Here is a 12,032-nt window from a genome sequence, read left to right on the forward strand (position 1 = left end):
CCCGAATGTTCATTTTTTTTAATAGAAATCTTAAAAATATTGTCACGAATCTACAGGATACTAATTTCCTCTTCTTTTCTTTGGTTTGACTGTATACTTTCCTGTGCTCTGTCTTCTAAGTCCAATATTCTCTCTTCTGCTTCACTGATTTGGTTTTAATTGTAATCCTGGCAGAGGATAGAAATCCAATTCAAATTCCATATGCTGCATTCAGGGCTTGTCCACAGTCTGGCTTTCTGGTTTGACGTCACTTTCATTGGCTCCATAATGACCGTGTGGTTGTCCATGAGCCCAACAGAACCCCTGATGCACTGGTACCAGGCCTGGTGCTTGTTCCAGTTGCCATTGTTTGCCAAGGCTGAGGATAACCTCTCAGGGACCTCTCTGCTGACTGCCCAAAAAAGACAAAGCTGCAACATCAGTATTGTGGCCCAGGTGGACCAGACAGGCTCCAAATACAGTAACCTCCTGGACCTAAAAACCCTTTTTTCAATTACATGGGCATGACACCCTCGCCCGCACCCAGCCCACACTATAGGTCACCTTCTAAGAACATGTGGAACAGCACTTACAACCTCAGCAGGGGGATGGCCATGGCAGGGATGCTAACCGCTCTGCCCCAGGGTCTCACCCTTTATTTTCCTGAGCACTAGCAGTTCATTGTCACTCCCATCACTCCAACTGTCTCCCTCAATGCCACCTGCCGCTTGGATCTTCCCTTCCCCACTGTCCCCTGAGTCCCCCATTAGCTTCCTCTCCTCCTGGGCTCACCTTTTCTCTCTGTTGCTCCTGGCTTGCTGTTTCCAATCCTTGTACCAACTGTTGAGGAACAGTTTTATGCTTGTGTGTGTGTGTATGTGTGTGTGCAAATTGTTGAACTCTTTACTTGGTACAGAGTTGGTCTGCTGTGTATAAAGTTAATTGAAAATGGGTCTTAGTGGAGAATGGGACTGGGAATGGATAAGGGAGGAAGAAGAGGGGTGGGAGTGTGAGCGGGAGTGCAAGTATAATGGGAAGAATCACTATATTCCTAACAATGTATTTCTGAAGTGCATTAACTTGTAATCCATAAATAAAAGTGTCTAAGCATCCCACATGGGTACCAGTTTGAGTCCCATCTGCCCACTTCTGATTCAGCTCCCTGCTAATGTGTCTGGGATAGCAGTGGAGAATAGGCCAAGTCCTTGGGCCCCTGCACACATGTGAGAGACCTGGAAGAGGCTCCTGGCTCCAATGGCTCAGCGTTGGCTGTTGCAGTCATTTGGGGACTGAACCAGCAGAAACAAGACCTCTCTAACTCGAACTCTGTCTTTCAAATAAATTAAAAAAAATCTTAAAAAACACAATTCTTCATTTTCTCAATAAATTATTTCATTTCTCCTGAAAAAAAATTATTTTCAGCAAACCATCCCTCTGGCATAACATTTAATAAAGCCTCCAGTGGGTCAATAGTACATGGGAGCCTGAACAGACTAGACCAGAGAGACAGTCATTTCCCTATGCAATCAGCACTTTACACCACAGCTTTGTGGAGGAAAAAAACATTCATTTTCTATCACACCCGTGAAGCAGGTGTCTAAAGGATAATAATTGTTCTGGATAGCTTCTTGTAGTATCCAGTAACTTATTTGTTCAGATTTTTATGTCATGTTCTATTGTGTTACTAATTACCATTCCAAATTTATTAGAATTCATATTCCATTTTATAGTTTTAATTTTAAAAATTCCATTTCATATATTTATTAAAAATCTGTATAAATTCTCTGGTAAAATTATATTAGGTAACTATCAAGTCAGAGGTGGAATGCACTTTTTTTTGCCTAATGATCCCTTAATCCCAAATCTCACTAACTATAGGTTTTAACTTACAACAGAAAATGAAGAATGTACAGGAGAAGGGCTGGCATTGTGACATAGCATAAAGCCTCTGCCTGTGACACCAGCATCCTATATAGACACCAGTTTGAGTCTCAGTTGCTCCAGTTTCTATCCAGTTCCCCACTAACACAGCTGGGAAAGGACACCCAAGTTTATGGGCCCCTGCATCCATATAGGGGACCCAGAAGAAGCTCCTGGCTCCTGATTTTGGACCATCTCTGATCTGGACATAGTGGCCATTTGGGAAGTGAACCAGAGGATGCAAGAACTGTCTCCCTAAGCTCTCTCTCTGTAACTCTGACTTTCAAATAATCTTTAAAAAAATAGGCACAGGAGAATAATATTTTCTGTATTCTAGTTGCCCTTCTTTCCTTACCAATTAAATCTGTATGTAGAAACGGAGTTATGGTAACTGTTTTTTAAGTTAACCTATGGAATAAAGAATAGGTATGGTTCCCTCAACACTATATCAAACCAACATTCGACATTCATAACTCACTCAATCACACCTCACAAACCATCATACATACTAGGGACCAAAATGTCTAACAATTTCCAGCTTAAATTCATTAAGTGTCCATAGAAAGCATAGATACCCAACTTGCTTATGCCCCTCACACACCAACTTTAGAAAACAGAAAAATATTCCTATAAACTTACTTAGTGCTTATGGCATTGACTGCACTTGACAAGGCACAGAATAGATACCTGTGAATGGTGGATAGGAGAGTAGACAACTGACAGATGAGATCAGGCAAGCAGTGAAGGAGGAGAAAAAGGCAGACGACAGCAAGAAATAAAACCAAAGGAACCTCAGAATCAAAGCAGCACATATAATCTATAGACCTCAACTACAGGACTGCAACATTGAGCTGAAATCAGATTCAGCTGGAAAAGAAACAGAGGCCCTCTGATTCACCCAGCCCTTTCCTGATGTTGAATCCTGAGACAGATTCTGTGTTCCAAGAGGGTAAGACTGTAAGACAAAGACCTGGAGAAGGCAAAGCAGTGCAGGTTCACTGAGCAGCCAGCAGGTTTGCTTGTCTGCAGGCAGCAGTTGAAGGGGAGTGAGGCTGCATGGGTAGGCCTTGTGCAAGCCAGAGCCTGTGCAGGACTTACACACTGAGGGAGGCTGCTCCCCCTTCCCCACCTCTCTTACAAACTGACACCCACCTGTAACCTCCCAGCCACATCACTTTCTTAGGCTTTCTTCTCCAAACCTCCTTTCTCTCACTGAGAAAGTGACAAAAATGCTCACAAATATTAAAAGTGAAGAAACATGTAATGTGTACTTATAAAATAATCATTCCTCAAAAAACAAACCCTAGTGACTAATAATATTCTTTGCAAGTGTCTGCTCAATTCATATCCTGCCAGGTTTTGTATGCAGTTTCAGCATCTTTCTGTGTAAAAAAGTCGGTGATGATCATTTTGGACAATGAAATTTATTGAGGCAATAAATCAGGTTCAGGAAGCAGTTGGGACCAGTTGTCTCCTATGAAACAAGCAAAGTGACAGGTGCATTGTGTCCATTCTGTACACAGATCTTAACATTATTCATCTGAAATAATTCCACTATCTTCATGTTTATATCAAAAATTGCCTGAATTCCCTTAAATGTCAAAGCTAGGATACAACACACCTAGAATAACAGTGGTTATAGAAGCTACTGCTAAAATCCTCCTGCTGAGCCTTCAGGAGTTTTTTTTTTTATTCACAAAAGCAGAAAGAAAAGCACTACAAGCAACTGTTCTACTGCAGATACAACTTATAACCAAATCCTTAAATGCACTTAAAACTAAGCCAGTACTTAGCTCATAAATCTCTCATTAGGAAACATCATTAAAACTTTGAAGTACTTCACAGTGATCCAAGTCATATTCAAAAGAAACAATGAGAAAGGATGTTTCAGAACAAGATAAAATTAGTTAAAACTAGTGCTCTCAGTCCCTAATTATTCTGCAAAATTCTACTCATACATAGAACTCAGGAAGCCATTCTACAGGAGGAAAGGATAGCATCTCTATAAATCTCTTTCCAGTTATCCACATTCTATACAACAAGGATGACTGTTCATTCATTTATTGGACGTTAACTAGACTTGTTCACTCATTCAGGGGCTATTTCTAATGCTCCTGGCCTTAAAAAATGTCAGTGCAACAATTCAGCAAGCCCCTGGAGAAAATGTGAATGCCTAGAATGAAGCATTCTCTGCTGACATGAAAACCTAGAAATCTTTAGTAAAGACAAATAGAATCCCATAATGACAGTTGTAAAATCTGTACATTTTATTGATGAGCTAGTGCTCTGAATATTCACTGACATCCTTGCTTTTATTTGATTGACTTCAGAAATAGATTTGCCTGTTAAAGTCATAGCCATATCCATGGGCAACTTACCAGCTGAATCCCATATGCAAGTTGGCTTACTTGCCCAAGTGTTGGGTTGCTGAGAAAAGTAGGATGAACAGCTGTACTTCCTGCCTTGTGTAAGGTTACAGATGGTTAGGACACGTACCAACACAGAGGCATTTAATAGACCTCTAATACGTATTAGCTAAAATCCTAATTAAGCTGTCAAAAGCAGGTAACAAATTGAGCCAAAAACAAATTACAAGTGACTGGGGAGGGGAACTAAACACAGCCCTAAGAAAAAATGGCTGACAGCAAAGAAACAGTCATGAAATTGTAGACATCAAACTGAAACAGCACACCGAGTTCTGCAGGCTACACATGCCACAAGATGGACAAATGATGTGCATGAAGATCACTGAGACGTTAAAAATACATCACATTTTATACCATGTTTTCAACATAAGACCAATAAGCACATAATGGATCTGGAAAGGCTCCTATCAAAAGTCCTGTAACAGGGGCCAGCTAAGCACATGGTGCAGCGTGTTAAGACTCTGCCTATGAGGCCTGCATCCCATACAGGTTCAGGTGTGCCACTTGCAATCCAGTGCCCTGCTGAGGTGCCTGGGAAAGCAGCAGAGGATGGCTCAAGTGCCAGCACCCCTGTACCCAAATAGGAGAGACACAGAAGCAGCTCCTGGCCTCTGCTGGTCCTAGCCCTGGCCATTGCAGACTTTCAGAGTGCAAACCAGCAGATGGAAGTGCTCTCCCTCTCTTTTTCTCCTTCTGTTTTTCTTTCTTTCTCTAACTCTCCCTTTCAAATGAATAAATAAATCTTTTTGACAAGTGATTTAGCTGAGCTAGTGTCATCGAATATAAGTTTAAACCTCTACCTGTGATTCTTCAAAGAAGGAGGTACCTTTCTCTGAAGGGAGGAGAGAACTTCCACTTTGACTATGACCTTGTCTAAATAAGATAAGAGTCGGAGAACTCAAAAGGCTTCCATAGCCTTGGAAACTCATGACTGGAGCATAGGGAGAATACTGATGCCATAAACAGGAGTGTCAATTTGTAAAGTCAACAACAGGAGTCACTGTGCACTTACTCCTCATGTAGGATCTCTGTCCTTAATGTGCTGTACATTGAGATTCAATGCTATAACGAGTACTCAAACAGTATTTTTCACTTTGTGTTTCTATGTGGGTGCAAACTGTTGAAATCTTTACTTAATGTATACTAAACTGATCTTCTGTATATATAGAAAATTGAAAATGAATTGTGATATGAATGGAAGGGGAGAGAGAGCGGGAAAGGGGAGGGTTGCGGGTGGGAGGGAAGTCATCGGGGGGTGGGGGGAAGCCAATGTAGTCCATAAACTGTACTTTGAAAATCTATATTCATTAAATAAAAGTAAAAAAAAAAAAACAATAAATATCTTTAAATGAAAAAAAAAAAAAACCTCTACCTGTGATGCTGGCATCCCAAAAGGGCTCTGGTTCAAGACCTGGCTGCTCCATTTCTGATCCAACTCCCTACTGATACACATGGGAAAGCAGCAGAAGATGGCTCAAATCCTTGAGCTCCAGCACCCATGTGGGAGACCCCAAAGAAGGTCAAGGCTCCTAGCTTCAGCCTGGCTGAGCCCCAGCTTTGTGGCCATTTGGGGAGAAAACCAGTGGATCAAAGATCTGTGTGTGTGTGTGTGTTTGTGTCTTCCTCACTTTAACTCTGCTTTCCAATAAATAAAAATAAGTTTTTTTTTTTTTAAAGGCATTTAGTATCACAGGCTTAACATACTACGTGACTAAACTTTAATGCCAGCCCTATAAACCACCTTCTGCTAAGGTGAATGTGTTAAGGAACCAGTCAAATTTCAGAAGCAATGTTTACCATTCAACACTGGAAAATACATATTTAGACAATTTACTGTAAACCATTTAAATGCAGGGACCTAAGACTTCATCAGTTTCTTAAAAGCTAGAACAAGATAAATCTTTGGTCTAGATCTCATAGTAAACTTTTTTGATCACTATCAATGGGACACAAATATGTGCCATTAAAATCCCTTTACATTTCAATCTTTTCCTGTATTTGAAACGTATTTAAAAGCAAAACAAACATCTGTTCCCCCTGCAGAGCAGACAGCCCATTATTGGATGGTTTAAAAAGAAAACATGCTTATGAATAAAATGATGACTTATTTCAAAACAATTTGGGAATAATCTGTTAAAATTCATGCAAAATGAAGGCCAAAAGCATTTCCCTAAGTAAAAGTCTAGGGATTCCCTAGTCTCTGGTAATTTCCAAGAGAATTGTAAAATAGCAGGGAATGTCAAGAATCAAGTGTGGCAGCAGAGGACGATCAAAGAGCCAATGGTTGGGGCCTGAGTCTATTCACAGTGGCCGCCACAGCTAGAACGTCCATGAGAGCTGCCTGGAGAAAATCTGCTTCTGGCCAGCAGTCACCCTTCATGCAATCAGAGGAAGGCTGAAAGTCCAACCATTAGAGTAAGTCTTGAAGAAGAACAAAATCATGGAAAACCTTTTAAATCAAGTCTTTTTATTCTGTAACTTCTTTTTTAAATGAGTTACTCATTTTCTTAAAAGGCAGAGTTACAGAGAGAAAAGGAGAGACAGAGATCTTCCATCAGCTGATTTACTCCTCTAGTGACCAGGGATGTGCCAGGCCAAGCTAGCTTACATGAGCTTCATCAACATCTCCCACGTGGGTGGCAGGGACCCAAGTACTTGGGGCATCATCCCCTGCTTTCCCAAGTGCATTAGCAGGAAGCTGGATCTGAAATGAGGGGGCTGGGACTAGAACAGTTTCCCCTGTGAGGTGATGGAGTCAGAGGTGGTTGATTTTCCCACTGTGCTACTATGATAGCCCCTATCTTAACTGGTCTTTAAAAACTTTTTCCTGGAGCTGGCACTGTGGCAAATCAGGTTAACCCAGCACTTTTAACACGGGCATCCATGTTGGAACACCAGTTTGAGTCTTGGCTGGGCAGCTCCACTTAAGATCCTGCTCCCTGCTAATGTACCTCAGAAGGCAGGACAGGATGGGACCAATACCTGCGTCTCTGCAACCCATGTGGGAGACCCAGGTGGAATTCTGGGTGTCCAAGCACACACGGAAAATGAACAAGTGGATGAACAATCTCTTTCTCTTTCCCTCTATGTCACTCTGACTTCCAAATAGGTAAAACAAATATTTTTAAAACAGAATTTCCTTCCACACACTGTTTTAGAGCATTAAACATCAGGAGCAAAGAAAGGTACTCAGCAGTCAGGAGATTCTGCCGCATTCTGTGTCTGCCTCCGAGTGAGTCCCAGGACGCTCTCTGAGAGTTTTTTCACCTCTTCCCCAACATTTCCTCACCACTCGCCAGACTATGTTAAGCCTACAGAATCTATTTTCTAAATCATGTTGAGTGAACAAGACAAAGATGTGGATGATAACACCCCCAAAACACTACTTATGGGGCCTGGGTTGTGGTGTGGTGTGCTAAGCAGCCTACTGGCATGCCTATACTCCATACTGGAGTTCCAATCCAAGTTCTGGCTGCTCTGCTTCAAATCCACGTTCCTGCTAATTTATCTGGGAAGCAGGACATGGTGGCTCAAGTGCTTGGGCTCCCACCTCACATGTGGGAGCCCCAGATCAAGTTCTCTTCTCCTGGATTTAGTCTGGCCCAGCATCAGCAATGGAGGGCATTTGGTGATGTGACTATATCCATAAACAAGTGTGTACTCACACACACACACACACACGCTTGATAAATGAATGTTGCCTATAAACTCACAGTCCTACATGATTACAAACAGCAATTATTAATGCTAATGATTGATACTCATAGTGAAGTGTTCAATTTTCAGAAAAAAATTATGAAAGCTAGATAAGCAGAAAATACAGATTTCTCACTGACATTAAACTCAAAAATTCATTCAACAACTTTCCATTCCACCATCAGAAGTGGTCTATTTGTTGCTTGGGTTTTCACAATTTATTCTGTGGTCATGAGACTACAAGCACTCCTTTAACTGAATCTATAAAATCAAAGAAGGGAATAAAAGAATAAAAAAAACAGCATTTAAAATGACACAAGAGGCCATGTTTATGAGAGTCTACAATGCATATTAATAGATAACTCAGAGAAAATAAAATATGGTCATAAAAGTGGTTAATACAGCATTATCAAGAAACAGATGTCCTCATGGAGAAATTTTGTCCAATTAAAGATTTAATCATAACCTACTAATAGATTTTAAAATTTTGAATTGCATTTGAAACTTTAAGATTTCATTTATTTGAGAGGTAGAGTTACAGACAGAGGAAGAGACAGAGATCTTCTGCTTACTGGTTCACTCCCCAGATGGCAGCACGTAGGCCAGAGCTGGGCCAATCTAAGCCAGGAGCTTCTTCTGGGTCTCCCACATGAATGCAGGGGCCCATCCTCTGCTACTTTCCCAGGCCATAAGCAGAGAGCTGGATAGGAAGAGGAGCAGCCAGGTAATTGAACGGTGCTCATATTCAATGCCAGTGCTGCAGGCAGAGGCTTAGCCTACTCCACAGCCACAACTCTGCATTTGAAACTTTCAGTCATTCACATAATTATCACAAACATATCAGCATTAAGAGAAACCAGTAAGTAAACATGAAACTAAGTGACACTCTCCATGTGGACTCTAATCCTAAGGCCTAGGGACTGCTAATCCTGTTAAAGAAGATAAAGCCATCATACTGACATTTACCAAAACAAACTCACCTTGTCACTGTGCTCTGGGCAGCCCTGGCTGTGAGTCTGTAACAAATGCCAAGCCACAGAGGTCTCTCTGTGGGACTAGGTCTGGGTAAAGCCTCCTCCTCTTCACTATTTTCCAGCTATAGCCTGTTTTGCTTGGTCCATGAAACCAAAGGAAACTTTCCCTAATAGCTCTATGATGTCCACCTTTTTGAATAGCATGCATCAGATTGGCTTGCATCAGCTACCAGGAGTGACCATTTAGCTTCACTAAGGAGTTGCACCAGATGGCTGCCAGACAGAAAACACGCGTTCCAGGTACACAGAAACACCCACATATGTACCGACACCAGAACACTCAGAGATGGCCTTGGAAAGCCCCAGAATGGACTCCTTGTGCCCCCAACACCCACCTTTGTGATTGGACCAGAAACAAGCTTGTTCTTCCTAATACTGGGCAGACAAGGGAAGAAAGAGAAGAATGGGGGTCTAACTACCAAGGCAAACAAGGAGGTGATCTGCCTGCCATGACCCAGAACAGGAGCACAGGTCTGTTAGGACAGGCACAAGTAAAGGATTCCTTCCAGACCATCTAAGAGAACCGATACCAGCAAGGGCATCCCAAGAATTTCACCAAGGAGGCACAGTTTTCCCTATGAAGAGGACATTGGCATATCACTTACTTCGAAAGCCAGAAGACCAAAGGAAGCTGGGGTCAGCGAGCTTACCTGGGGACAACTTCCCAGAGCCGAACACAGCTGTGGGCGCCCCGTGCCAGGCACCCCCACATCGTCGTGGTCCACTGAGGTCAATGGTCAGCCGGTTTGGCAGCTTCGGCCCAGGTCACGCAGCCCACCTCCTCCATGCAGCTCCTGCAGAGACGTGGCCGCTTCGTGTTCCTTGGTCTGGGCCGCCGCGGAAGCCATGACTGTTTAGGGTCCGGACTCAGTTACAAATCCACAGGCCTCTTGCTCCTGGGGCTCACGCTGGGACCTGAGACAGGAAGCCACTGGGCCAGCTGCGCAGCCAGGGGCATGGTCTTGACATAACAGGGGATAATGGGTGGGCAGCCTTGAAACAGCGCGGAGATTCAGTGCAGGGAGGCAACAGCCTGGGCTCCAGCCACTCAGGTCCCCTCCTGGGACATTCACCGCCCCTCCTGACAGGTAGCCCAGACCCTTCATAGTTCTGCCTGACCCCAGAAAAAAACCCAGCAGGTCCAAGTGTCACAGGGCTGCAGGAAGTTCCACAGCAGATCCTCTTGCTCAGTGCCAAACCCCACCTGGCCCTGGGTCCCTTCCACAACCCCACCACCGGTTTCGAATTCTTGCCGACCACCCCAACTGCTCCCTAGCCTGGCATTCACAACCATCCCCACAATCCTTTCCTGATAGGCCTGTCTCCTGCCCTGAGGGGCTGAAGTCCTGAGTCTTTGGGACCAGGGAGTGAACTCAGTCCAGCTCCGCGGAATGCAGCGCCTGGGAATCCAACACATCCTCCCTGGAGTCACTGCCCGTCCCCATGGCCGCGCCTGCCCAGAGCCTTCTTGCCCCCCCCTCCCCTCCGCCGCCTCCGCCTCCGCCTCCCTGGGCCCCACAGTGGCTGCCTTCCTGAGTGGCACCACCTGTGCTGCTCACCGCCTTCCTGTCCTGCTTCCCGGCGCTGTGATCCTGCTGCCTAGGCTGGGAAAATCAGGCTGTCCCTGTCCTCCATGGTTCCCTGCCCAGTCCAGGGGACTCACCTGGCAAAGCAGGCAGTGGTGGGAGCCAGAAGGAGAGGCTGAAGCACACCCCGCTGGTACCTGGGCTGCTTTGAAGAATGCACTGCGCCTCCCTGACTGCAGTGGCTGCAGCTGTGGCTGAGGCCGGCCCGCAGGGAGGAACAGGCTCAGTGCAGGTGCACAGGGGACTTCAGAGCTCCTGGGCCTGCCGGGACAAAAGTTACACAACATAAACCATATTACCCGGGAAGAACCTGACGCCTAATTCCCCTTCAGAGATCCGACCCCGTGTCTGCCTGGTGGCTGCTGCGGGGTTAAGATTTACTGAAAGAATGGGTAGTCTGTCTAAATGATCGACCCTCTCCTTGAACACCCTGTGTGGCATGCAGCACACGTTTAGGAACACTAGCACAGGTGTTGCTGTTGTGGCCTTTCACTGGGACCACGCTTCTCCAGCTGATGCCATATCTGCCATGTCCAAAGTTGCTTCAACAAACTTTTTCCGTGACAGAAAAAGAAGCTGGTAAGATGAAAATCCTGAGATAGGAATTGATAAAATCGCTAATATCCAACATTCTGTTTACTACATAATTTTAGCAGCATTTGTATTCAAAAGGGCGCACATACTACAACTCCCTGGAGGTCTAACTTACATGTATTTCCTTTATAAGAAAGACACAAAAGTAGTGTTCTTGGTGCAGCACAGGAAGCCAGGTGTTAGCATTAAACCACTGACAACCAACCAGGTTTTTCACCCCCTTGCAATGGAAATTGACCAGAGGCCAGGATGCAACCCAGAATGGGGTTATTGGGGGCCCGGGTTCCAGTGCCAGTACCCTACAGAGGTCCCACTGGTTGTCTCAATGAGGTTAGTTGGGCATGGGTCGTTATCAGGTGAGGAGTTGGGGGAGGGGAGCCCTCTGTATAGGATACCTCAATTGTCATCCAGCCCCCCGATTCTGCACAGAAACTAGTTTTGCACAGGTCCCATTCAAGAGTACAATGTTGTCACTACCACCTCCCAATATCACTTGCATGGGGCTACTCTGGGCATGGCCTGAGGGGCAGTGGGTCTTTGCTGTTGAGGTGTGGATTGTTCCTTGCTCCTGATTGGCCTGATGCTGGGTTAGGGACCTGCAGTCAGAGATGCTGAGGCTGTGAGGCCAGCTTTATGCTGTCTCCTGACTTTCCCAAGCAAACCCTTCCAGGCACACTTCCTCCTGGAGGGGGATTTCCTAACACCCTGGCCTCAATATTAGCATAAGAACCTCCTCCTGGGGAATCAGGTCACATTTCACTTATTACATTGACTGGCCTATTTTTGTTTGTTTATTT

General features: G+C 44.5%; 1 protein-coding gene across 2 annotated transcripts in view; it reads right to left on the reverse strand.

The window, feature by feature from the left end:
- Positions 1–12,032, reverse strand: part of LOC103350920 (ral guanine nucleotide dissociation stimulator) — a 106,272-nt gene that overhangs the window by 13,499 nt on the left and 80,741 nt on the right. The window contains exons 6-7 of one of the 2 annotated variants that reach the window (XM_089311641.1): positions 10,719–10,902; positions 9,706–9,849 (exon numbers count right to left, since the gene is read on the reverse strand). Coding sequence is in view for 1 of the 2 variants with exons in the window: in XM_089311642.1 (XP_089167768.1) it covers positions 9,927–10,016; positions 10,719–10,902 (274 nt within the window). In the remaining variant the exon portion in view is untranslated. Of the gene's footprint in view, positions 1–9,705; positions 10,017–10,718; positions 10,903–12,032 lie in introns of those variants that run through there. The other variant, XM_089311642.1, reaches the window with a different exon arrangement.

Source organism: Oryctolagus cuniculus, chromosome 13 (genome assembly GCF_051225735.1).
Source record: "Oryctolagus cuniculus isolate XC-2025 breed Fujian yellow rabbit chromosome 13, ASM5122573v1, whole genome shotgun sequence".
NCBI lineage: Eukaryota > Metazoa > Chordata > Mammalia > Lagomorpha > Leporidae > Oryctolagus > Oryctolagus cuniculus.